This window comes from Pelophylax lessonae (assembly GCF_965119305.1).
Source record: "Pelophylax lessonae genome assembly, chromosome: 8".
In the NCBI taxonomy this organism is placed as follows: Eukaryota; Metazoa; Chordata; class Amphibia; order Anura; family Ranidae; genus Pelophylax; species Pelophylax lessonae.
In genome coordinates this window covers 60987069-61014357 of record NC_138775.1, presented here as the reverse complement: position 1 = coordinate 61014357, position 27289 = coordinate 60987069, and the positions used below count along the sequence as shown (strand labels likewise).

Here is a 27289-nt window from a genome sequence, read left to right as displayed (position 1 = left end):
ATAAAGTGGATGTGTTTGCATCTGCGGATGCTTCTTTTAGGCCGCAGGGTTTTGCTGGCTGCTGTTTAGAGGACTTGGTCCTCTTTTGAGGGTGTATTGTTTTTTTGTTTTTTTTCAGGTGAGCTCCAGTTGTTTATGGTTAAGCTCCATGTTACCTGGTTGGCTATGGTTTGCCTTGGGAATTTTTTCCTGCTTTTTTCCCACCCCTCATTTTTAACACTGCTTTGGGACATCCCAATGGTTAAGAATCAGGAGCTGTGTCTGTCAATGAACGAAAGAGTAAATGGGATTTTTGACTTACCGTAAAATCCATTCCTCTAAGGTTCATTGACGGACACAGCACCCACCCCTCTGTGGAGTTGGCTAGTTTCTGATGCTGCTTGTAACAAAACTGAGTGCCTATAGCTGAGAGTGGGCGTATAACCCCTGGGACTGCCCATAGGCGTAGTCAAGCTTTTTCCTGCCTAGTGTCCTACTCCTATAGGGGGCAGTATAACCCAATGGTTAAGAAAAATCAGGAGCTGTGTCTGTCAATGAACATCAGAGAAATGGATTTTACGGTAAGTCAAAATCCCATTTTTCCTAACTTCCACTCGTGTTGGAAGGAAAGAAAATTGCTTAATCTATGGCCTGCTTTAGATAGTTGTTATAGGTTGAAATTTTCCTCGCCTCTTGCTCTGGTGACTGCTCCACAATTTTTGATTTCCCATCACTTTCTGTGACACTAGAAAGCAAAGAGTGATTCATCTCCCTGGACAGACACAGACAGCAATATAAAAATGACAGTCTAACCCTTCCACAATCTATTTAAAACAAGGAAAAATTCCCTTCATATACTCTATAGCTGTTTTTATAGGAATCCGGTCTATTAAACATTTAAGGTCATTGATGTTCAAACTTTAAATAAATGTTTTTGCCCTTGCAAAAATGATTGTGATGGATGTCTTTTTGCCTCTAATGCCTGTGGTTGTGATTGTCAGGAGTCTGGGCTTAAAGTCAACCAACCAGTATCATTTGCTATCAGACTGAACGGGGCTAAGGGCAGAATCGATGCCAAGGTGCACAGCCCCTCCGGAGCAGTCGAAGATTGCCATGTGTCAGAGCTGGAGCCAGGTAAGAGCAGAGAGTTCAGCATACAAGAGACATCATTTATTTCATCCAAGAATTCTGGGTTATGTCATTAATATATTTGTCACAGCATAGCATTATAAAGTTTATTTTACTTATTTGACTTCATTATAGGTTAGGACATTTTAATAAAGTGCAATTCTACATTTTTCAGGAAATGTTTTATATTTATAATATCATTTTGTAAATTTAGTCATTTTAAAAGTTAGAGAAATAATTATGTTTGATAGGAAGTAATGTTCGAGGATATAAGACACTGAATGCTGTAAACAAGTGGGGGCACACAGACACATTAGGGCCATACAGCGTGCATGAGCATGCAAAACCTCCATAACCGCTTCCCCTGACCTATAGCATCTGCGTACAGCTGTCCACTGATGGCAATTATAGGATGCAGTGAGAGTATACACCGGTACAACAGGCTCATGAATGTATGCCCCAAATCCAAAGTCTGTGCTTAGGGTATATGTCCGTGCACGTGCTGTAAGCAAGTACCAGTGAATACAGTTTCATCTTGTAGTTGCTGTCATTGGGCAGCTGTATGCAACAGCTGTGTGTCCCGGGAAGTTTTTACAGACATTCTGGATACTCGTGTATACTGTATGGCCCCCTGACATCATGTATGTGAGCTTGTATGCATTCGCAAAAATGCAGTTTAATTTGGTATATAGCCTTGTTTGGTTTTGTTGCTGATGTGAAGTCATCAGTAGAGCTAGGACATAAATGCTTGTGGCTGCCTTCACACTGCACTATTGATGTTACCCTATTGCAGCTCATATTTAGAGAGCAGTCAATAGATGGTCCTATCCAGGATGTAGGACAGCTTGTGCAGTTGTCGAGATACCCGATTTTACAGAGCTGAGATTCTGCTTTAGCATCTAAATAAGGATGAACATGGGAGTTCTCAGCATTCAGTTCTCATCTCTATACAGACTTCTACTTCACACTCTTTTGAAGTCTAATCATCTGCAGGTCAGGTCATTTCCAACTCCACAGCACCTAAAAACAAAGGGTAGGGGTGCTGGTATCACTAGCGCCCTTATATAGACACATGCCTATATTTAATCTATTCCAGGTTTAGTTTTTTCTATGCATTTTTTTTTATAGAAGTGGTAACCCCCACACACACACACACACACACACACACACACACACACAGACACTTTTTTTGGTGAAGCACTAACCCACCTACTCTTAGTGACCAGCATTGTGCTGCTTTGTTTATATTTGCTGCAGGCAGGGAATGACACCGTGCCACCAATCAGACTTTCAAAGAGTTTGAAGTAGAAGTTTGGATAGAGATGGGTGGTTGGGATGATGCGCAACCTCATCTCTACCAAAGAAGGGACCAATATGCAATTAGTGTGCTCACATATGTAGATATTGGCCTCTTACCCAACCTTGAAGTGTTGAACTGTGGAAGTTGCACCCAAAAATGGCAAACAGAGGGCAAAGGACTACCAGTGTTGCCTGTGGTCTCTATGCAGCTTATCTTTTTACCATTACTGGCTTACCATGTCATGTTCATCATTGTGCCACTGTGTGGAGGCAACCATCTTGGTAGAAAAGCAGGAATTTGCTTCCTAATATCTTATGTCTGATGACTGGTGGGGATATACAGTATTTAAGTGGCAAAATGAGAGGAAGCAGATCCCCACAAAGCATGAAAAAGAAGCAGGGTGATTCATGCAACACAGGGTGATCTCCCCAAATCTCATTCCAAATATTGTGAGATTAGCAGTCAAGGGGCAGCAATGCCTTGGATAAAACTGCAGATATACATGATGGTGTAGGCAAAGTTCACGGTACGAATTAGACATGATTACCATTTGCACATACTGGTACTTGTGAACATGCCTAAAAGGTTCATTTCAGTAGATGTTGTGCATAGTGGGTGCAAGAATGTAGTTTTTGGGAGGCACAGTAGCTGTTACTAGACCTTAAACTGAACCTATCCTTAAGAATTCCACTTCACATGAACTAATAGATCGCATTGCAGCTTCATTCTTTTTTGGGGGCAAAAAGTATGTTTTCCTTGGCAGGAATCAATTTGAAATCTGAACTGATCTCCCTCAACGTAGTCTATTGTGAGAGATCATACAAACTGCAAGAAATGTGTTGCTTTCAAATAGACAGACCCTGTTTTTGTAGACCTGCAGTAAAATAAGGGGATCATTAGGAAGAAGGGGATGCATGTTTAAGGAGTTGCCCCCCCCCCCCCTAAACATATCTAATTACAGCCTATACAGAAGTAGCGTGTGTATATTTGTATGTGTGTGTATGTATATATATTTATATGTATTGTCTGTTGACAGTATAGCATGCTTAGTTTGTTATAAAGTTTTGTCCTTTTAATATCTACAGCAAAACTTGACCCATGATCTGAAACCTGTTATGTTCACAGACAAATATGCTGTACGTTTTATTCCACGAGAGAATGGTATACACACCATTGATGTGAAGTTCAATGGTAGCCACGTGCCTGGAAGCCCCTTTAAAGTGCGAGTTGGAGAACCAGGACAGGAGGGTGACCCTGCACTTGTGACAGCATATGGAGCCGGACTGGAGAAAGGAGTTACAGGTAGGCAAGCTAATTGGGTTAGATTTATAAATTCTTGTTTCTTTTAGGTCAGGAAAAAGCCTCATAATCAATAGATTAAAAAACAATATATCTTACATTTTTGTAGAGTTAGACCTTCTGTCAAGTTTTTATTGATGTACGAGTCCCAATTTATAGAGATTCACCCCTCTTTTTGTACTGGTGGGCATTGTGTTTGAACGATGTACAAGTCCTATTCAGATGCTTTGCATGCTCTCCATGAAACTGATCAAGAGCATCCCACTGTGGCTGGGGCTAGGATGGTCTTGTTAGAAGTCATTTAAATTAAACTTTCTCTAGCGCTCATCGACAGACGTAGTCCTCGGTGATACACCACCTTCGGGTTATGTTACCTCCGCAGGAGCAGGACTAGACAGGAAATTAAAAAGCTCTGGCCACACCCTAGGGGCAGTCCCAGAGGGTATATCCTCTCTCTCTCTGCCTCAGCAAATCAGTTATTTTCTGTCTAGTTAGGAGTAAGGACCTAGATACCTTGCTGGGATCTTAGGTCCTGGCAAGAATTTTTTTCTAAAAGGATTTTTAGACAGCTTTTTTTTTCTCCAGTGTTCCTGTGAGATCTTCAAGCAAGAAAGCTGAACTGGGCGACGGGCTGGATGTCGAGATCCGGTGGTCACCCCAGTTCAGCCTACGAGCGCGTGCAGGCCATAGCTCCGCGCTGGGTCGGCCGCGACAAAGTCCCATTAAAAGGACTGAACCCGCGAGTTAAACGTCTCGCTGAAACGCCAAAGACCATGAGTCACGGCGTCCGTATCGGTCGACAGCCCTCCCGCCCCGGTGGAGAGGGGTACTGTCAGGAGTTGGTGCCCGCCTGGTTCCGGTATGGTGAGTAGTATGTTCCCCCTTTTTCCCTGACGGGTTTTGTGGTGAACGCGGGCCCCTCTCTGTATGGTAAGAAAGAGTTCTTTCTATCCTATAACATGTCACAAATCCTCCTACTTTGAGTGTGATTTTATGTGTGCAAAAGCCAGGAGGCTTGGTTTGGGAGCTAACAATCTATTGTATACATGTTTTAAAGATGTAATCTGTGGCATTCTGGGAATCTTATGGGTTAAGTATAAGCTACCTACCAGTCAGAAGCCATGGACATGTAGACTGCCTTCCAAATCAGATCTCCAGCTATTAGCAGGCCTCCCGAACGGCCATGCGGTCCGCCAGGGCCGGTACCGCCAACCACGCCATATCCCCATGCAGAGAGAGTGTTGTGTGCCTGCAGCACACCGCTAGTCAGCACAGGCCGCCGCCATTTTTTTTGCTGGATCGCACGAGCCGCCATTTTGGCGTAGCCTCGTGTCTCCAGCATGGGGGCGGCCATGTTTGAGGTGATTCTACACCTCGTGGAGCTTGGGGGAGGCGCCGGAAGGCGTGCAGAGGGGCGGAGCCGCCTCCCTTCTTCCTGGGCAGCCAGCCAAAAGACTTCCTGTTTGTCTAAGACAGCGCTGTAAGCTGTTGCAGTTTAACTCTGAACATCAAGTGGTGAGCCTGGGGGTCTATCTCTCTCTCTCTCGATCGATAGGGATCCCTAGCAGGTAACACTAAGGGGTTTTTTTGTGGCACTGAGGGTCAAAAAAAAAAAAAAAAAAAAAAAAAAGTTTTTTCTTTACTTTTGAATTATATCATCCAGGAAGTAACTGGAGTTATTATGGACCCTGCCACACATATTCCCCCACCTGTTTCCCTCGAGGGGGCCTCGGGACCCGCCGGTGCACAGAGTATAGAGTCATTTACAGCAATTTTGGAGTCTATGGTGGCTCGGGTGGAGGCGGCCTGTCAGGGACGGGGGTCAAGGAAGCGACCCCCGCCTACCCCTATACTATCTGACACCTCTGACTCTGATTCAGAGATGGTCACTGCAGTTGCAGGTTCCTCTGCAAGGGCTGTTATCCCAGGTAAAGCCCCCTCAGACAGTGAGGAGGACGCTTCTTCTCCTGCTATAATTCAGGAAGAAGCATTGGTGGACGCACTAGTTGTGGCAGTGCAAGAAACCTTAAAACTTGAGGCTTTACCGGCAGAGGCAACTGAAACAGAAAGGCCTTTTGGGACTAATAAGCCCATCAAGACGGCGAAGGCTTTTCCTGTACCTAAATGTTTTGGTAATCAGATTAAAGGAGAATGGGATCATTCTAAACGTACCTTTACTATTTCCAAGCGTATTGCTAGACGCTATCCGTTTGAGGAATCCATCATTAAGAAATGGACGGTACCACCAGTCGTGGATCCGCCTATTTCCAGGCTGAATAAAGCCACGGTTATTCCAGTGGAGGACACTTCGTCCTTTAAGGATCCGGTGGATCGAAAGATAGAAGCGGAGTCCCGCACTATCTTTTCTCTGATAGGGTCAGCATTTAGACCAGTAATTGTTATTGGTCTAGTTTCCCAGACACTTACGGAATGGGCGAAAATGGTACGCCAAGATCTTAGGGGAAAAGATATTCCCCAGGAGACATCTGATTTGATAGAACAGATCATACAAGGGCTACGGTTTATCTGTGACGCAGCCTTGGACACTACTCCCTTGTTAGGGCATGCATCTAAGTTAGCAGTGATCCTCAGACGTGTGCTGTGGTTAAAATGCTGGTCAGCTGACCTAGGTTCCAAAAAGACTTTGACCAATCTCCCTTTTCAGGGGAATCGTCTATTTGGAGCCAACCTAGATGAAATCATTAAGGATGCCACCGGGGGCAAGAGTACTTTTTTGCCACAGGCTGCAAAAGTTAAGGGACCTCGCAACAAGCGAGGACCTTTCTTTACCGCCCATAAAGGGCGCCCGGCTGGTACTCCCGGGAAAGGCAAGACTCCTCCAGGAGGGTTCAAGAAGGGATGGTCGGACAAGCAGAGGACCAACCCAGCCAAACCCGAAGTAAAGGAGTACACAGCCTGAAGGTGCGCCCCCACCCGATTTCAGGGTGGGGGGACGTTTTCACCGGTATTCAGGACATTAGATCGAGCATCAACCACTACTACCGGTGCGATTCTTCCCTTCCAACATTCAAGTACAGGAAGCGGTAGTTACCGTTCCCTGTATAGATCTTTTCCTTTACCTTTTCCTAGGATTAGTCCCGATACCTCACAGGAATCGGATCTGGTTGACCAGAGAGGCCAAGTAGCTTCTAGTCGGGTGACTTCGGTCCCTGAGGTTCAACCAGAAAAGATCACCTTTCCTGATAACTATCAGGTATCTGATAAATGTGTGGGAACAGAAAACGACCAGACTTTCTCGGATGGTCGGGGCCAGATAGCTCTAGGGACGCCTGGTTCAGATCCTATCAGCGCCAGTGGTCCTAGAAATTCTAGGCTGGCCTCTTCAAGCCGGCCTGGCCGACTTGGACATGTTAGTCGCAGACTTTCCGTGGGAACTTCGTCTCAGGGAGTGTCTGTAGTCTCTAGGACCTATTTACCTTCGTGCTTTACAGTCGCTGGTTTTAATGGCCTGGCCATTGAGACCCAAGTACTGAAGGACAGAGGTTTGTCTACTTCAGTCATTCCTACCCTTATTAAAGCAAGGAAAGCGACTTCCAGCAAAGTCTATTATCACATATGGAAGACTTACATTGCGTGGTGCGAATCTTTAGGATTTCCTCCACGTACCTATTCGGTGTCTCGAATATTGGCCTTTTTGCAACAAGGGGTTGAGCAGAAGCTAGCCTTGAGCACCATCAAGGGTCAAGTTTCAGCATTAGCAATCTTCTTTCAGAAACCTTTAGCTACCAAATCCTTGGTGCGGAATTTCATCCAGGGGGTGCGGCACCTGGCTCCTCCAGTCCGCGCGCCCTTACCGCCCTGGGATCTTAATTTGGTTTTGTCGGTTCTACAGAAACCTCCCTTTGAAAACATCAGGGAGATTCCCTTGCTTACTTTATCCCAGAAGGTGGTCTTCTTGGTGGCTATTACTTCTGCTCGCAGGGTGTCAGAACTGGCTGCATTATCATGCCAGTCCCCATACCTAGTGATTCATAGGGATAAGGTAGTACTTCATCCTAAGCCATCTTTTCTTCCTAAGGTGGTTTCAGATTTTCATCTGAATGAAGATATTGTACTACCTTCCTTGTGTCCTCAGCCCAAGCATCATCGGGAACATGCGTTGCATTCCTTGGATGTGGTTCGGGCAATCAGGGTATACCTGAAAGCTACGGAATCATTCCGTAAGACGGATTCACTTTTTGTGATCACGGATGGCCCCAGAAAGGGTTTGCCTGCATCTGCCGCGACCATTGCCAAATGGATTAGACAAACGGTGGTACAGGCTTATTCTATTAAGGGTCAGAGTCCTCCGTTCCCTGTTAGGGCGCACTCCACTCGAGCGCTCAGTACTTCCTGGGCCTTTCGCCATCAGGCGTCAGTGGTCCAGGTATGTAAGGCGGCCACTTGGTCGTCGGTACATACCTTTACTAAATTCTATAAAATTGATGTGACGGCATCGGCGGATGCCTCATTTGGCCGCAAGGTTTTGCAGGCCGCAATTTGAGGAGACCGGTGGTCTACCTCGAGGGTTTTTTTCTGTTTGAAAATTTTTTTGTTGAGTCTCATCATTAAGGATGAGCATTGTAAACTTCTAGTTGGCACCGGTTGGGCCTTCTAGATTGGGATTTGATTTCCATTTTCCCACCCCTCAGTTGTGATACTGCTCTGGGACGTCCCGAAGGTGGTGTATCACCGAGGACTACGTCTGTCGATGAGCGCTAGAGAAAAATGGATTTTTGTAAAATCTTACCGTAAAATCCTTTTCTCTTAGCTCATCGACAGACGTAGTCCCCGCCCCTCTGTTTTGGAGTTGGGTTGGGTTAAATTCTCTAAGCACTGCTTTTTCACATAACTGATTTGCTGAGGCAGAGAGAGAGAGGATATACCCTCTGGGACTGCCCCTAGGGTGTGGCCAGAGCTTTTTAATTTCCTGTCTAGTCCTGCTCCTGCGGAGGTAACATAACCCGAAGGTGGTGTATCACCGAGGACTACGTCTGTTGATGAGCTAAGAGAAAAGGATTTTACGGTAAGATTTTACAAAAATCCATTTTTTATTGAAGGGATTTACAGAAACTGCTGCCCCTCTTCTGAAAATGCTAAATGCTTGGCTGTCTTTGGCCTAAAAAAAAAAGTTTAGGCACAGACTTGGAACAGGTAAGTAGATGAGTAAGTGAAGTTCGAACTCTAAAATTTTCAAAAGAAGAGGTTGGCAACAACAGCCTTCCTATTAACATCATCTTGGGTTACCGTTAAAGGCATTCTAAACCTTCCTACCTGCACCTTGTGTTTTTCACCGGAATAAGATGTGCATTAATTGTGTAGTTTCATCGTAGAGTAAATCTTTACATTCCAGTGTCAGTAGTTTGTGTGTTCAAACCGAAGGCATGCGGAATGCCACTGCACAGGTTGATGCAGAACAACTGTTGTCTAAGGCCCCTTTTACACTGGCTTAGTCCTCCAGCAGATCCGCCCCGCCCAGCGGTGAATCTGTCCACTGATGCATAGCAGACATGGACACAGCCCACTGTTCTCTATGAGGCTGGCGGATGGAAATGGACCACCTGTCTGTTTCTATCCGACTGTCGTTCAATCCAAATGGATCCCCATCCGTCTGTTTATGAAAGGACAGGATCGGATGTCGTGGGTGTCAACGGACACATGTCCGTTATCAACTGCCGCTCAATAAAGAGCAATGAATGGTCTGATCGGGTCCGCCTGAAAAACTGACAGGCAAACCCAATCGGTCTGTGAGTGTGTAAGGGGCCTAAGAACTGACACTTCCTGTAAAAAAAAAAATGATATATCCCACGATTATAGATGGGCTCAGGGCGTGTTCGAGTTCGCCCGTGCCTGATCCCACCAGGAAGCTGACACTGCAGTCTGCTAATCACAGGCTCTGAGCCATTTTCTGGTCTGTGCAGCTGCGGACCGGTAAACGTCTCACTGCCTGTGATTGGCGAACTGCAGTGTTGGCTTCCTGGCAGGATCGGACACGTCTACCCACAATCACTAAGTCTCTCACTCACTAGTGCTCTGTGCGTAAGAGCTACAGAGTAATTAGGTCTGACAAAGATCAAGCAGACAGCGCAATTAGCAGAGAGCTCACCATGCAGTCTTTGATAACATTAGCACGCCCACATTTGTGATACTACACAGAGGAAATAGTGAGGCATGGATTGTGACCCAGAACGAGGTGTTGCTTGACCTTTTAGGGAATAGAAACAAGTTAGGTGAATAAATACATGGAAGTAAAGGGATTGGTCAGCCATGATAGTACAAACTGCAGCAGTAACATGTGAGCCCCTTATTACAAGGTAAGGAAAGCAAACCACACATGGAATATAACTACACTAACACCTAGTTAAAACAAATTAAATCATTTGACAGTGTACAGTGTCTATAATATGGCCATGGGGTTTAGGCAAGTGTTATATGACAGATTGTAAAGTGTTTGGCGACTTCTGCCGGTTGGACAGTGTAGCTGCATGTTCTCCTTCTCCCTCCGTATTCCACTGTCCTGTGACATTGCACATCATGTAAGCATTGCGTATCAGCTGTGTGCAGGCAACAGAAGTTTGTGAGCGCGGCCAGATATTCTGACAGTTTGATGGTGCGGAAGTGACGGCAAGTCCTCCTACTGTCAGCCTGTGTATGTCTGATAAGCCTGCAGTACATTCATTGTTATATTTACAGTCCTTGTACAGAGCCAAATCTTTGTTTTACAGCAGATGTTCTTATTCATTTATTCCATTAAACATAAACACGATGAATGTGTACAAAGGAACAGTATTAGAGGATTCTAATTTTAGCCGCTGTTTATCAGAGAAGAGACTAAGACACGTGAAAGGAACATTTGCATTACGTAGGCAGCTTGACAGTGGAATCCAATGATAAGGGAAGCCTATCTTTTCACAGGCTGGCAATGGTATGGTTTTAAGAAAATGGAAACAGATTTAATTTTGTAACACAATTCATGGATGACTTTGATCTGTTTTTGTGGACAACATTGGCTTTTCAGTTTACGTGTTTTTGTGGAATTTCACACTATGAATAGATTTCTTATTCTGCAGCCTGTGGTGGACATGTGTAGCTTCCTGTCAGCTGCATGTGTGCAACAGCTTGAGGGACTCCTCATTGCACAACAGGATAGCAGTTGGTGAACCTTTGCCATCAAGCCAGGCTCCAGTAACAAAGAAAAATCAAATCAGAGGGACGCAGAAGAGTGTTTCCTGACCAATGCAGCAAGTTTGTGGAAACTCAACTTTCATGAAACCATAGTCATGCCTAGAAGGCACAAACGGTGCCATCACTAGCTCTTAAATTAAAGGGCCTTCCTTATTGCATCTTTGGGTAAATCAGTGACACATGTCTATGCTTAAGGCTCCATTCTCACTTGTACGACTCCAAAGTCCTACAACTTTGACACAACTTTGGTGCGACTTGGATGTGACTTGTCCCTCTGCAAATTTGGACCCACTGTTTTACCACTGTTGCATGTCCAACATTCAGGTACAACTTTCATGCAACTTTTGAAGGTCAACATTCAAGTCTATGGCCCTCAAGTTGCATGAAAGTCAGACCAAAGTAGTGCATGAACTACTTTGGAGTTGCTACAACATATATGAATAGTTCTCATTGGAAAACATGACGTACCACTTGTCATGTGACATTGATGTCCATCTTGAAGGTGTGTTTGGGGTCGTTATCATGTTGGAATACTGCCCTGTGGCTCAGTCTCCGAAGGGAGGGGATCATGCTCTGCTTTAGTATGTCACTGTACATGTTGGCATTCATGGTTCCCTCAGTGAACTGTAGCTCCCCAGTGCCGGCAACACTCATGCAGCCCCAGATCATGACACTCCCACCACCACACTTGTCTTTGTACTCCTCACCTGGTACTCCTCACACGCTTGACACCATCTGAACCAAATAAGTTTATCCTGGTCTCATCAGACCACAGGACGTGGTTCCAGTAATCCATGTCCTTAGTCTGCTTGTCTTCTGCAAACGGTTTGCGGGCTTTCTTGTGCATCATCTTTAAAAGAGGCTTCCTTTTGGGACAACAGCTATGCAGACCAATTTGATGCAGTGTGCGGTGTATGGTCTGAGCATTGGCAAGCTGACCCCCCCACCCCTTCAACCTCTGAGGCAATGCTGACAGCACTCATACGTCTGTTTCCCAAAGACAACCTCTGGCTATGACGCTGAGCACGTGCCCTCAACTTCTTTGGTCGACTATGGCGAGGCCTGTTCTGAGTGGAACCTGTTCTGTTAAACCGCTGCATTGTCTTGGCCACCGTGCTGCAGCTCAGTTTCAGGGTCTTGGCAATCTTCTTATAGCCTAAGCCATCTTTATGTAGAGCCACAATTCTTTTTTTTTCAGATCTTTAGAGAGCTCTTTGCCATGAGGTTTCATGTTGAACTTCCAGTGACCAGTATGAGAGAGTGAGAGCGATAACGCCAAATTTAACACACCTGCTCCCCATTCACACCTGGGACCTTGTAACACTAACGAGTCACATGACAGCAGGGAGGGAAAATGGGTAATTGGGCCCAATTTCTACATTTTCACTTAGGGGTGTACTCACTTTTGTTGCCAGCGGTTTAGACATTAATGGCTGTGTGTTCAGTTATTTTGAGGGGACAGCAAATGTACTCACTACTTTACATTGCAGCAGTGTGTCATTTCTTCAATGTTGTCACATGAAAAGATATAATTAAATATTTACAAAAATGTAAGGGGTGTACTCACTTTTGTGAGATACTGTATATCCCTTTTGCCACTTTTTTGAAGACCTGTCTTTTTTCTTGTTCCATTAGATCTTTTAGTTGGCCTCTTTTTATTATTAGTGTCTGTTGTATTTCAATATTAACTTTTTTTTTATGTGTCTATTCCAACTCATAGATTTCTTTTACTAATCTTTCTATATATTTTGATCTTTCCTTCTTTTTTCTGGCCCCTATAGATTTCAGCACTCCCCTAATGTAGGCTTTGTGTGATTCCCATATTGTGGCTTCTGAGACCTCGGGGGGATTAATTCAATAGAAAATATTGTTCTAATTGTTCTCTTTTTATAGTCTCTATTTCTGTGTCCTGCATCAGTTCCCTATTTTGTACTCCTGTGAACTTCAAGTTTCACTATTACTGGGGCATGATCTAAGATCTCAATTATTTGAATATATGATTTTACTACTGATTCCAGGAATATGTGTTCTACCAGGATATAATCTAGTCTTGAGTATGTGTCATGCACTGAGGAGTGGAATGAGTAGTCCTTCACCTGAGGGTGTTGGACTCTCCAAACATCCACCAGCTGGCTCTGATGTAATTTCTTCTTCACCGTCCTCAGCTGTTGGTCCCAGTGCATGCAACGTACTATCGATTCATGGGTCCATACAGAAATTTAAATCTCCCTCCAAAATGAATTTGCCCTTCTTGAAGTTCAACAGTATTCCCAGAACCTCTTTTAAATAACCCTTCGGATTTGTATTGGGGCTGTATGCATTAGTCAATGTACATTCTATCCCTTGTAACTTCCCTTTAAAAAATATATACCGTCCCTTAGGGTCCACCTTCCTGTCTTCCAATTCTAATCTCACCTCTTTTGCTAACCCAATTCTTACCCCCTTCCACCCTTCTGGTTGGGGAATCCCCATAGTACCATGTTGAATAATATTTTGAATTTAGTTTAATATTTGTATTCTGTGCTACGTGTCTCCTGTAAAAATATTATATTCGCTGAATATCTTTTTTTAATTTCTCTTAGTATCTTGTACCTTTTTTTCTGGGGTATTTAACCCTCTAACATTGTAAGTCAGAAAAATTAAAGTTGGCATATTAGTTCTTGATCTCCTCTTCTCAACCCCCCCCCCCCCCCCCACCGCGTCTGCCTGGAAACTGTAACGGAGAATAAGGGGATCCGTTTAAAGCAGAGAGGGGGTCAAACCCTGAGGACGAATAGGAGAATCAAAAAGGCAAAGGATTTCTTGCACCACAACCCTTCCCTACTTCCTCCCACCTTCCTCCCCCCATCTCCCCCCCCCCACCTTCTTCTTGACACTTGGGCTTTATACTGTCCTCTCCACAGGAGTAGGACTAGGAAGAAACTATTTTGGGTACGCCCCTGAGTCAGTCCCAGAGGGTATACCATCACTTCCTTCTGTAGGACTTCAGTTTTTTCTGCCTAGTCAGGAGTAAGGACCTGGCTCTCTGCTGGGATCTGCGGTTCTGGCATTCTTTCCTTTTTAACCACTTAAGCCCCGGAAGATTTTACCCCCTTCCTGACCAGGGGGTATTTTGCGATTCGGCACTGCGTGACTTTAACGGACAATTGCGCGGTCGTGCGACGCTGTACCTAAACGAATTTGACGTCCTTTTTTTCCCACAAACAGAGCTTTCTTTTGGTGGTATTTGATCACCTGTGTGATTTTTTGATCACGCGCTATAAACAAAAAAAGAGCGTCAATTTTGCAAAAATAACAATATTTTTCACATTTTTTTATATGAAATCACCCCCAAAAAAAAAGTAAAAATCAAAATTTTTAAAAATTTTCGGCCAATTTGTTTTATGCTACATATGTTTGGTAGAAAAAATTGCAAAAAGCGTATTTTGATTGGTTTGCGCAAAAGTTATCGCGTTTACTAACAAAGGGAAAGATTTTTGTCATTTTTGTTGTTTGTTTTTTTTAACGCGTAATGGCGGCAATCTGCGATTTTTTTTTTTGCGGTACTGCGACATTGGGGCGGACAGATCGGACCCTTGACTGACATTTGTGACACTTTTGGGGTTACCAGTGACATTTCTACAGTAATCAGTGCTATACATATGCACTGTTACTGTAAAAATACACTGGTTGTGAAGGGGTTAACTTTATTTGGGAGGGAGGGGCTGTGTGTATCCCTAGGGGCGTGCTTTCTACTGTGATTGGCTGTGGCTTGAGCTGTAAGGACACTGATCAACAGATCTACATACTAGATCCGTTTGATCAGTGTCTTTACAGCGAGGAGAATGACAGGTGGCTTGTTTACACAAGCTGCCTGACATTCTCCCTCTCCCCCGCCGATCGCCGAGTGACCGGCGGACATCGGGTCCGCTGGTCACACGCGCGGGGGGGGTCCGTGACCACGCGGGAGCGCGCCTCCGGGGGCGCGCGCTCGCTCCCTAGACCCTCACAAGCTAGTGACGTAGCCCTACGTCACTTTGCCTGTGAGGGGCTGACTGCCTACGTAGATCGGCGTTAGGCAGTCGGCAAGTGGTTAAATGGAATGTTTTACTTTATTATTTTTGTTCCTGTGTGAACTACAATCAACCTGTTCCTGTGTGAACTAAAATCAACAGCTGGACTGGGCGATGCACTGGATATCCTAGATCCTTATGGTCTTCCCAGTCTGGCCTGTGAGCGCAACCCAACTATTAGCTTCCACACTAGGTTGGCTGTGACATAGCCCCACTGGTCGGAGGCTGGCCGGCGAGTGAAACACCTCACAAGGTCGCATGGCCCTGGTCAGGATAGCAGTCACAATCAGAGTCGCACCGTATCTCGGGCCGCAGCACCCTCATTCCAAGATGGTGCAGTGGACTGCTGGGTGGAGTGCCCGCCTGATGCCCTGGGGTAGTGAGTAGTGTCCCCCCTCTCCTTTTTTTTTGGAAATCCTGGGGTGGTCGCGAGCCCTTTTAGGAGTGCCTGTTCCCTGGTGCTGCGGGGGGGTCCCTGGGCCCCGTGCAGTGCCCCATGGTGGGCACCACCGGTTCCGCAGACAAGCTTTCCCCAGCCTGAAGGGGCACCCTTACCCGCATCTGGGGTGCGGGGGGGCCTTCGCCTTTTTCCAGAACCGTGGACCTTGCTCATTCAGGACAAATGGATCCACAAGTTGATTCGGCTCAGTTACAAGATCGAGTTTCGGTCCTTGCATCCGGCAAGGTTCTTTCCTTCCAACTTGCGCCTGTCTCAGGATCGGCTACAGGGGTCTATATGGGGCAGTGCAGGAACTGTTAGCACAAGGGGTCATTGCCGGTTCCAAAGTCGGAACGTTTTCAAGGTTTTTATTCAAATCTGTTTACAGTTCCCAGGAAGGAAGGCAAGGTTCATCTGATCTTGGACCTTAAGGCTCTGAACCGCTTTGTGCGAGTTCAGAAATTTCTGATGGAGTCCATTCGCACGGTAGTAGCTTTCCTCCATCAAGGGGATCTTCTGGCTTCTATCGATCTCAAGGACGCTTACCTTCATATTCCAACACATGTCGGGCATCAGCGTTTTCTCCGTTTTGCCGTGCGAGGAGCACTATCAATTTCGTGGCGTTACCCTTTGGTCTCGCCTCAGCTCCTTGGGTGTTCACAAAGGTTTTGGCCTTAGTGCTGGCCTTGCTGCGGCAAAAGGGGATTGCGGTACTGGGTTACCTGGACAATCTGCTTCTGCATGCCGACTTGGACATCACTGTGCAAACTCTTCAGGAATTCGGATGGACACTGACCTTTCAGAAATTGGCCAAGACTTCTATGCAGGATCGAGGCAAAAGGGATTCCTGTCATCTTAGTGGCCCCAGACTGGCCTCGCTAGGCTTGGTACGCCGATCCGGTGCCGCCAGTTGCCGACGTTCTTTGGAAGCTTCCTCTTAAAGGATCTGCTGTCCCAAGGACAAATCTTCTGTCCTGCTTTACAGTCATGAATGGGTGTTTCCAATGCTGTTAAAAGCTAGTAAACCTATTTCTAGGAAGATGTACCTTAGTACATGGAGGACGTACATTGCGAGTGAGTCTCTTGCTTTGGGTTCATCCTCGCTCTTGTTCAGTGGCTCGGATCTTGACCTTCCTTTAATGGGGGATTGAGCAGAAACTGGCCTTGTGTACTATTAAGGGTCAGGTGTCGACCTTAGTGGTCTTTGGCCAGATACTCCCCGGTACATACTTTTCTTCAGGGAGTTAGGCACTTGACACCTCCAGTGCGGTCTCTGTTACTACCTTGGGATCTTGATTTGGGGCTATCAGTCCTACAGACGCCTCTTTTTGAGAATCTTTGAAAGATTCCCCTGCTAACGCTGTCCCACAAGGTGGCCTTTTTGGTGGCTTTAACCTCTACATTCAGGGTGTCTGTTTCGGCGGTGTTCTCCCGTCGCTCGCCTTACCTGGTGTTTCACAGAGGTAAGGTGGTACTTCGCCTCTGTACATCGTTCCTTCCAAAGGTTGTCTCTGATTTTCATTTGAATGAAGACATTGTGTTGCCTTCCCTGTGTCTCAGGCCAAAACATCTGAAGGAAATTGCCTTGCATGCCTTGGATGTGGTCCAGGCAATTGGGGTGTACCTGGCAGCTACGGAGTCTTTTAGGAAATCCGACTCACTATTTGTGCTCACGGACTGGGCCTCGGAAAGGGTTGCCCGCTTCTTCTGCAACCATATCCAGATGGATCAGACAGAGGGTGATTTAGGCCTATTCCATCAGGGATCAGATTCCTCCTTTCCTTGTCAGGGAGCACTGTACTCGGGTGCTTAGTGCCTCGTGGGCCTTTCGTCATCCGGCATCAGTGACGCAGGTTGGCAAGGCGGCCACCTGGTCATCGCCGCTCACTTTCACGAAAAGTTCTATAAAATGGATGTGTTGGCATCTGCAGATGCTTCTTTTGGCCGCAAGGTTTTGCAGGCTGCTGTTTAGAGGACCTGATCCTCTTTGAGGGTGTATTGTTTTTTCAGGTGAGCTCCAGTTTTGGTTGAGCTCCTGGTTGGTTACTGTTTAGCTTTGGGAATCTTTTGCTGTTCCCACCCCATTATGTTTAACACTGCTTTGGGACATCCCAATGGTTATGAAGATCAGGAGCTGTGAACGAAAGAGAAAATCGGATTTTTGACTTACCGTAAAATCCATTTTTCTATTGTTCATTGACAGACACAGCACCCACCCCTCTGTGGAGTTGTAATTATTCTGACACTGCTTTTAACAAAACTGAGTACCTATATATACAGATGGAGTATACACCCTGGGACTGCCCATGGGCATAGCCAGACTTTTTTTCTGCCTAGTGTCCTACTCCTGTAGGAGGCAGTATATCCCAATGGTTATGAAGATCAAGAGCTGTGTCCATCAATGAACATCAGAGAAAGGGATTTTATGTTAAGTCAAAAATCAAATTTTTTAACACGTTTGATAAGACCTGCAGCTGTCTGTCATCTTCAGTATCAGACAAAATAACAGCTTCGGTCAGGATTGTTTCAGAGCAACAAATCGAAATTCAATCATTCTATGGAAAATGGAAGTTGAATTTTCAAAGATTTAAATTTGGTTGCTGTGAAACCGAACCAACCATGAAAGTTTAAAATCGTTGAGAACTAAAGCCCAGTGTCTTTCGCATAAATGCAGGGCTTGGTATCCTTTTCTGCACTTGACAGGTAAAATAATGATGAGAGAGGTTGTAGTCATTTTTATGGAACCCTTCACTTTTCCTTGACAGGTAAACAGTCAGAATTCACCATCAATACAAGTAAGGCAGGGCCTGGGGCTCTCTCTGTCACCATCGAAGGACCATCAAAAGTGACCATGGAATGCAAGGAGTGTCCAGAAGGCTACAAAGTCCTCTATACTCCAATGGCTCCAGGAAACTACATGATTGGAATCAAGTATGGAGGTCCAAACCATATCAAGGAAAGCCCATACAAAGCCAAAGTAACAGGTAAATGTCCCATGGTGACGGTAATGTTTTTTGAGCAAACATCTCTGCTACTTAATGAAAGAATATGTTTAATATTATTCTAAAACGTGGTCTTTTACATGATGCATTTAACTTTCGGAATAAAGGGAGGGGAGGGACAGCACTGTGAACCAATCAGCCTTTTCATGCATTGCACAGTCCTGTAGGTCTAACACTGGAAGTTAGTTGACAGGAGGAGAGGACAAACTGAAGAACTGTGATCTTTGGTATTTCTCCTTTCAAGAGCTGGTCTGTGTGATCGAGGAATCGGTGGTGGTAACCAATATGTATTTTGTAACTGCAGTGGATAAAAGTGAGGTCACTGATCTGTCTGGGTAGTTTGGCAGTGGGCCAGTTCAGCTAGTGTTCTGATTGCAAAACTAGCTGAACAACATTAAAAATTTGGTGAGAGGTTACACATTTTAATGACTATAGATCCCTGTATTAATCAGTGTTCTGAAATGGTGCTTTAAAGAGTTAGTTTACCTTTGACAAACAAATGCCTATGCAGGTAAGAGACATCTGTAGGTGAAAACAAACTGTGCAGCTTTAACCAATGTTAAATAATGCTTTTGATATTTTACGTAGGTCCATTTATGTACTTCCTGAAGCATGAATAAAAACCACCCAAAGATGGCATTATCCAGTCCTGCCTTGTTGCTAGGACACTCGCAGCCATTACTGCTCACACCACCATCACAGGAGAGAGCTCTCAACCCCCTGCACATGTGAAGTCTACTATAGCCTCCATCATAGCATCGCTGAACTCAGATCTACTGCAGGAATACAGAGCGCATGCAAGGGGCTTAAAATCATGTGCAAATGTCTTGGCAACAGGATAGGCTGGAATGATGCCATCTCTGGGAGTATTTCAGCCAGGCTTCAGGAGGAACGTAAATGGCCCACACCTATAGCAAGGGTATTATTACACCTTGGTCAAAGCTACACAGTTTGTTTTATCTACAGGCTCCCCTTGTCTGCATAAGCAGCTTTTTGGTAAAGGTGAGCTAACCCTTTAAAGAAAAACTATTCAGTAAAGGTTACATTTAGCTGGCAGGTTTTATATGGATGCATCATACTTCTAAAATAAGAGAATTGCTGTTTTTTTTTTTTTGGCGAACATCTGTTCAGGTCATTTAACCCCTTTCGTGCTGGAAGGGAAGCAGATGCCAAAAATTTCAATTCAGGAAGGTAATGCTACAAACGTGTGTGTTCTGAGTTGTTATAACAAAGGTAATAATGCGTGATGTACGTAATGTATTAACAGTGACTGCAAAAGGACAAAAATTAATTTCCACAACAAAAAACAACCTAACCTTTAATTCCCATGGATGAAAGTTGATGAAGGAAAAATGGCTTTGACAATACCAGCCAATTAGATTCTGTCATATTTCTAGAATATAAGAAAAGTGCAGCCAGTTCTTCTTTCAGACTTTCATAAGTAAAGCCTATTGCAACATTTATGCTGTAATGCAGAAGCAATAACTCCGGCTTTTATGTGGCTTGGAGCTAACTTAGAACCTTCATGTACTTTAATTAGGTGTCTGATGTCCTGTATATTTCCATCTTCTTATCTGAACTCTACATACTTTATTCTCATATGTCATCTTACAGGTCAGAGGCTTGTTAGTGCAGGCAGCATCAGCGAGACTTCATCCATAATCGTGCAGTCTGTGACGCGTGCCTCCACAGAGACTGTCTATAGCGCACTGCCTAGATTTACATCTGACGCCAGCAAAGTCACATCAAAGGGAGCTGGTCTGGCGAAGGCTTATCTAGGACAGAAAAGCAGCTTCACTGTGGACTGCAGTAAAGCAGGTAAGAATCCAAGCAGATGTATTAGCAACCGCCCCACGTACATTTACTGAAGCAGAGCGGCCATTGTGTGCTGGATCATGTATCTGGTACCTGATCACTGCCTCCTGGTAAGCCCTGGTTGTGCTTTGATATGTTGAAGCACAAGCTGATCAGCAGATACCGGCCAATGATTGATCGCCAGGACCCACTGATTGACAGTCTTTCACGGAAGAGAGCTCTGTGTTGTTAAACAGCACAGAGCTCTGTAAACTGACAGGCGCTCTTGCTATTTTTTTTTTTTTTATTCCCTGCAAAGAAGTGAAAAAGACAAGAAGATCACTTAGTAAAAGCAATACATATTACATATTGTTAGGCACACGGTTAACCCCCTCCCAGCCAGTGACAGTATACAGTATTAGCACTGATCACTGTATTAGTGTCACTATTGATGTCAGTGTATCCCCAGCCAGCATTAGCTAGTGTCAGATTGTCCGCCACAGTTTCTCAGTTCATTATAAGTCGCTGAGCACTGCCATTACTATTATAAAAAAAAAATACACAAATTCCAGTATATATACTATTGTTTGTAGATGCTAAAAGTTTCATGCAAACTAAATAATATACATTTATTGGGATTTTATTTTACCAAAGAAATGTAGCAGAATACATTTTGGCCTAAATTAATGAAGAAATGTCAAAAAACATTTTATTGGATGTGTTTTATAGCAGAAAGTAAAAAAATAAATAAAATAAAGATTTTTATTGTTTATATAATCACTAAAAGAAAGCCCTATTTGTGTGAAAAAGTGATATAAATTTAATTTTTTCTACAGTGTTGCATGACCGCATAATAGTCAAAGTAGCGCAGTGCTTAATAGCAAAAAATGGCCTGGTCATGAAGGGGGTAAAATAATATTGTGAGTTTAGGGTTTAGCAGGCTCAAGTGCCTGGAATTCCGCAGTTCTGTTTATGACCACTAGGTAATGTTGAAGCATTACTCTCAAAGCAAACTGTGATTTTGAATTATTAGATGTGGTGGCTGCATTCGTTTTCTATTTTTAGGCTTTTTTTTTTTGTTCTGGTGATCTAGCCAGTAACACACCTCCTGTATTAGAGTGCCCCCACTCTGGGTGAAGTAGCACAGGGACACAGCAGACAGCAGCATTGTCACTAGTTCTTCAAACTGACTTGTACGTTTTGGGGTGACATATGAGCCAGCAGGGGAAACCACTGCATGTGGAAGGAGGAGCAGGTATTCACACTCCCGAATGTGTGGAATAAATGCTTGGTAGGGCTGGGGACACTGAATCAGCAGTTTTTAAAGTGATTTTAAAAGCTGAAGGTTTTTTTTACCGTCATGCATTCTATGTATGATGGTTTTAAAAAACCTTCAGTGTGCAGCTTCCCTCTCAGCACCCCCTCAGTACTCACCTTAGCCTGATCCTAATCCAACAATGTTAACGAGAGCAGAACTCTCCTGGGTCTCTGCCTCCCCATATGCTGAGGGAGCAGGGGCGGGGCCGATCCACGTTTTGTGTTTTATAGACACACAGGCAACTCAGGAGCGAGCAGGAGTGCCCCTATAGCAAACAGCTTGCTATAGGGACACTCAGTGGGGGGGTGCCAGGAGCGTCAGCGAGGAACCTGAGAATAAGAGGATTGGGCCTGCTGTATGTAAATCCATTGCACAGAGCAAGTAAGTGTGACAAATTTTGTTTTGTTTTTTAAGTGAAGCTTTACAAACCCTTTTAGAGCCCATTCACACTGCCGCGACTTGTCAGCCTGACAAGTCGCGGTTGGTCGCGGTCCATTGAGTAGTACAGGACCCGTCTAATAGGAGCGACACAAGTCGCTCCGACTTAGAAAAAGGGTCCTGTACTACTTTGGGGCGACCTCGGAGCGACTTGCATAGACTTCCATTATGTGAAGTCCCTGCAAGTCGCGCCAAAGTCACGGTGCACGCGACTTCACAGGTCGCCCCCCAAAGTCGTGTCGCCTCAGTGTGAACTGGCTCTAAAGACACAAGCTGCCTACAGTGCTGATGGCAGGGTCACTTTAGGCATTGTCTGAGGGATAAAAACTGATATAAAACACAAATTATTTACTTATTGATTTACTTTTCCTTTCAATATCATTCCAGGTTCTAATATATTATTAGTCGGTGTACATGGGCCCACAATCCCTTGTGAAGAAGTATCCATAAAACATCTGGGCAACAAGCAGTATAACGTCAGCTATCACGTGAAGGAGAAGGGAGACTACACCTTAGTGGTCAAATGGGGCGAGGAGCACATCCCAGGGAGTCCCTTCCACGTCACCGTTCCTTAATCTCCCAAAACTTGTTTCCAGGCAGAACAGTATCAAAGACCTGTAATATCTGATTACATAGAGCTGACATCTACAGATTTCTGGAAAATGGGGTTGGGGGAAGAAACGAAAAAAAAAAGAAACTTGCATTGTAATTTTATATGACATTTTTTATACTAGGGAGATGAAAATTTGTATGTTTGTTTTAGATGTCCATGTGATAATTTAAATAGCAGATCTCTACTTTTGGAAGTGCTTATTTATACTTGTCCACGTCGTTTAACCCTTTTGTCTGCCAAGTAGGATACCTTGTTTTGTGGTAAATATGAATATTGGAAGGGGACCAAATTAAAGTGTAATACATATGATAATCAACTGGAATATCTACCCGTGATCAATCATGTAATGGAACTACTAATTTATACAAATTCGTAGTCCTTAATCTCCCATCCAGTGCAATCTACAAATGGGGTGTAAATCTGGTACTTTTAATCGAAGTGATGATTGTAAATTAGCAAGTGCACAGGCAGCAGCTATAGTGGGCATTTTAAAAGCTGCAACAATTTGAAGATACCGGTAATATAGTAAGAATTTCTTAGGAGTTAGTAGAGCTACACATTATAAATAATAACTTTTCATCATCCAGATGTTATTACCATAGAATGGTACTTCATGGATAGCATTGGATTAGTGATGTCAGCAGGACCCAGTAGGAGGATTATAAACTGGCTTTACCCTACAAAATGGCACCCTTGGCTGTTTGTGATGGAAACAAGTCAGAGAAAAGCCAGTTTCAGACACTGTTGAATCACTTCATTTAAAACACTTCACAATCTCAGTAAAAGCACATTGCTTTTCTGTGGTTTCTAGTTTCATCCCATTCTGTTTACCTCAATTGTATAGTACAGGACACAGGCTGGATATTCCTAGACCCTGGGTTAAAAGATGCCACCTTCAGGTGATTTGGACACTGGCATATCTTGTGAACACGTCCCCCTTGGGCATACCCATATAACCTTACCCCTCTCCATAAGACCTCTGTTTTTTCTAGTGTCCTAACATCATTAATCTCTTGAGGATGTACACCTGCCACCACACAATTAAGTAAGCTGCCGTTGTTGAGCTCTTCTTTTGGGAATGCTGGTTCCCTGGTTGTCAGCCTGATACCTTGGCATCACTGCTTTCTGAGTCACTGATCTAAAAGTAGTATAGAGCTCTAAAAGTAGTATAGAGCTCAGACATTCTGACATTTCTTACTTAGAGCTTGCTTATTTTGGACATGGTTGGGCGGAGCCAGGTGACCAAATTTTACAGGAGAAGGATTACAATGGCAACCCTATACTTCTATCAAGACAAGTGTACCTCATGTTCCACTCTGTTTATTGTACTGTTACTTTAGAACAAAAAGGATTATTAACATCCCATGCTGCAGAAGTATTTGAAAAGAAAGGAAGTTACACATGGCAATCTGGTCTTTCCTGTTCGTCTAAGAACATGTACTGTATTTTAAGAATGCAGTTGCTATAGGTACCAGTCACTTTTCCTAGAGAAAAGGGCATATGATCCCAGCAAGAACACATTTTGGGCCTGTCGGGTGTTTAAAAGCGTGCAGTGTGTCATGTTGCCAGTAACCGCTTCTACAGAAATGCTGTTAGACCCATCACACGTTAGGCCCATCGCATTTTTTGGCCTCCATTGAGAACTGTTTTTATTCTCATTATTCCATAATTTTCTTCAAACCATGCTTATGAAACAATTGAAAACATTATATGATGAGAACTTTTCAAATGAGAACAATAGCAACAGTATCTAAAACTGTGTTCATCAAATGGCAAACTCCTTTATTAAAGGAAACCTGTTCTGTGAGGAGTATCAGTTGCCTGACCCTTTCCAGGTGACCCACCCACCACAAATATACAAATTAGAAAGTCTGAGCTGCTTAACTGCATACTTGTACTTCATCAGTGCCTCAGAAAATGTTGAAGCCCAATATTTTATCAGCATATGACAATGACACCAGGCAACTTGCATTCTCAGAAGATGATGTTGACCCCCCCAGGGATATGGTTATACATCATTCCAGGTTTTTCTTAATCACTTTGTATGTGTTCCAGTCTTGGCTTATCCTGTGTTGGCATATTAAGATTTGTCAGGCTAAACCAATGGCAGTAATTTAAAAATGGGTATAAAATTGTCACTTCATAATGTAAAACTTTCAATAAAGACTGTGCAGACTGATCAGAATAATCCCACTCTGTCTTCGTATACACTGACCGGTCTTGAGGAAAGTATCAGAGTCGGCAACAAAGAATTAGGACATCTAAATTGATTATATCTTAATGTGTGTAAATGCCTATCATCCAACACCGTCCTTGACTGGTTTACACTTTAGGAAAAGTGTATACTGTGCTACTCAATTAAAGAGTCCGTCCATCCGTCCACCCAAAAGTGGTTATTTCAGTTATGGATAAGAGTTTGGTAAGTGAAGTCATCTTCTGGCTTCTTAAATGACTTGAGGATTCAACTGGCAGAATCTTCCTGCCATTTTCTAGACTAAGGGTACTCCAGCTTTGCTAAAACTACAAATCCCATCATGCCTCTGGGAATCATACCTAATGGCTGGGCTGTCAGAGTCTTGCAATGTCTCATGGAATTTGTGGTTTCGCCACCAGTGAAGTTCCAAGGCTGCCTACCCATATTCTAGGCATTTAATGACTTGAGGATTCAACTGGCAGAATCTTCCTGCCATTTTCTAGACTAAGGGTACTCCAGCTTTGCTAAAACTACAAATCCCATCATGCCTCTGGGAATCATACCTAATGGCTGGGCTGTCAGAGTCTTGCAATGTCTCATGGAATTTGTGGTTTCGCCACCAGTGAAGTTCCAAGGCTGCCTACCCATATTCTAGGCATTTATCCTGCCATCTTGAAGGTTAAATTGTTCTGGTTACAAGTGGATTCATCCTGCTTCTCCTGGTAATTTCTACATGATTGAAATAATCTAAATATCCAACATAGGGCCACTTTTATTGCCTATCGCAGGTGTGTAGACCTGGGAGCCCAGGTACAGATATGTTGCCACCAAAGACCCCAAGAAATATATAAACCTACTAGCAAAGGTATGGGTGTTAATCAAACAGGTTGGAATTTTGAAGTCCTAATTGTATGAATAACATCTGTATTTCCAATACTGTGATGATTAGTGATGTGAGTATATAATATACACAACAGCATTTACAGTGTACCAATGTGGGGTATGTAACGTACTGCACAAAGTACAGAATGGGGCAGCCTGAAGTATGTCATACCCAGCACAGTGTGGGAATGCTTCAGAAAATGTAATGCACAATACAACCAGAAAGGGCACTTTTTTTTTTACTTAATAGAAAAAAATAGACCTCTGTCTGTAGCACACATGACACTAAACTCTATCAGATGAGTAGTTGTGTCTGGGACTTCCTCTCTTGCTCACTTCCTGGGTTGCTGCTTTAATATATTAAAGGGATTAGATGTAGATTTACCTCTTCCCCATCTACTAAATCTGAAACACACGTTTGTTTGGACTTCCTCTTTAATTTAACCCTTGTTGGTATCACAGTGTAATGTATATGACCATTTACCCTGGACTTGTAGATGTTATTTATGTGTATAATTTGGCATACAATAAACTGCATAGGTTGCAGTGAGACATTGGATCACCAAGTCTTCAAACAACTTTGGTAGTGATATTATATTTCTATTTAAGGAACAATAATGATTACAATAATTAAGGAACTAGATGAGCTTAGTGGGGGGAAGAGGCAGAAGTAAATTTTGTGTAATGGATACATTCATTTTGTGGCTCATAAACACTGATTTTTTTTTTTCTGAGGAAGGTTACCATAGAAATGTATATTTTGGGGGTGAAATGATCAAAAAGTTTTAATAAATAACATTTTTTTTCTGTTCTATGTTAAAATAACTTTTCTAGCAAACTGTTTCCTTGTAACAATCTTTTTTTCTAGAATATTCAATACATTTTAAAACACTATTTTTGGATACACTAGCTAGCAAACCAAGATATTTGAAGCTTTTTTTACTGTGCTTTGTGCCTCACTGTGAAAGTCTACTACTTTGTACACCTTGAACCGGAGAAACCAATAAACTGGAATAAATTGTTTAGTATCCGATGTCATTTTTCCAACTCTATATATGCTGTTAAAATATGTTCTTATATATAGACCAGGGGGTAATTGGTATATTTTGGGGGTTGGGGTACAAGGGAGTGGTCCATGTAACCATACAGTTTTATCTGCCAGTGGTTTTTACATTTGTATATTCATTCTTGAGATTTGCACAACCCTGGGAGACCGCATGAAGGATAATGGCATTTTAAATGTTGCATTGTTGTCCTCTTTCCATCCCCAGCCTGCTGATTGGACAGTGAAGGAGCAGCAGCTGACAGATATGGTCCTCTCTGCTCTCACATCCTGTCCGCTTGTTGCTTCAGCTGTGGCTGCCTAAAGAATCTTTACGTTGGAAGCTAATGATAGTGTCAAACACCCAGGTTCACTGTAGTTTAATCCACATAAGTACTGAATCCTGTAGTGATATAAAGCCTGGCAGATACAACCACATCCTGGGGAAGCAGACATGTGAAGGTTCTTCAGGTGGCTATTGCATATCTTCTTTTGCAGGGAACTTTTTTTTTTTTTTTAAGGGGACAAAACTTTCACACAGGCATTGAAAAAAGGCAGTGGGTTGCGTTTTTACCGATTCCCAACTGCTTATCAATGCCACTTAAAATGGATAAAATGGGGAGC

General features: G+C 43.7%; 1 protein-coding gene across 4 annotated transcripts in view; it reads left to right on the top strand.

Annotated features, from left to right (window-relative positions):
• The window catches only part of LOC309561572 (filamin-B-like), a 359048-nt gene extending 336466 nt beyond the window's left edge, over positions 1 to 22582 (top strand). For all 4 annotated transcript variants that reach the window (XM_082265555.1, XM_082265554.1, XM_082265552.1 and 1 more), the window contains 5 exons: positions 981 to 1113; positions 3533 to 3709; positions 18148 to 18366; positions 19999 to 20202; positions 22322 to 22582. In XM_082265555.1, the coding sequence (XP_082121681.1) occupies positions 981 to 1113; positions 3533 to 3709; positions 18148 to 18366; positions 19999 to 20202; positions 22322 to 22509 (921 nt within the window). In that variant the 3' untranslated portion in view covers positions 22510 to 22582. The remainder of the gene's footprint in view (positions 1 to 980; positions 1114 to 3532; positions 3710 to 18147; positions 18367 to 19998; positions 20203 to 22321) is intronic.
• The last annotated feature ends 4707 nt before the right edge of the window (positions 22583 to 27289 follow it).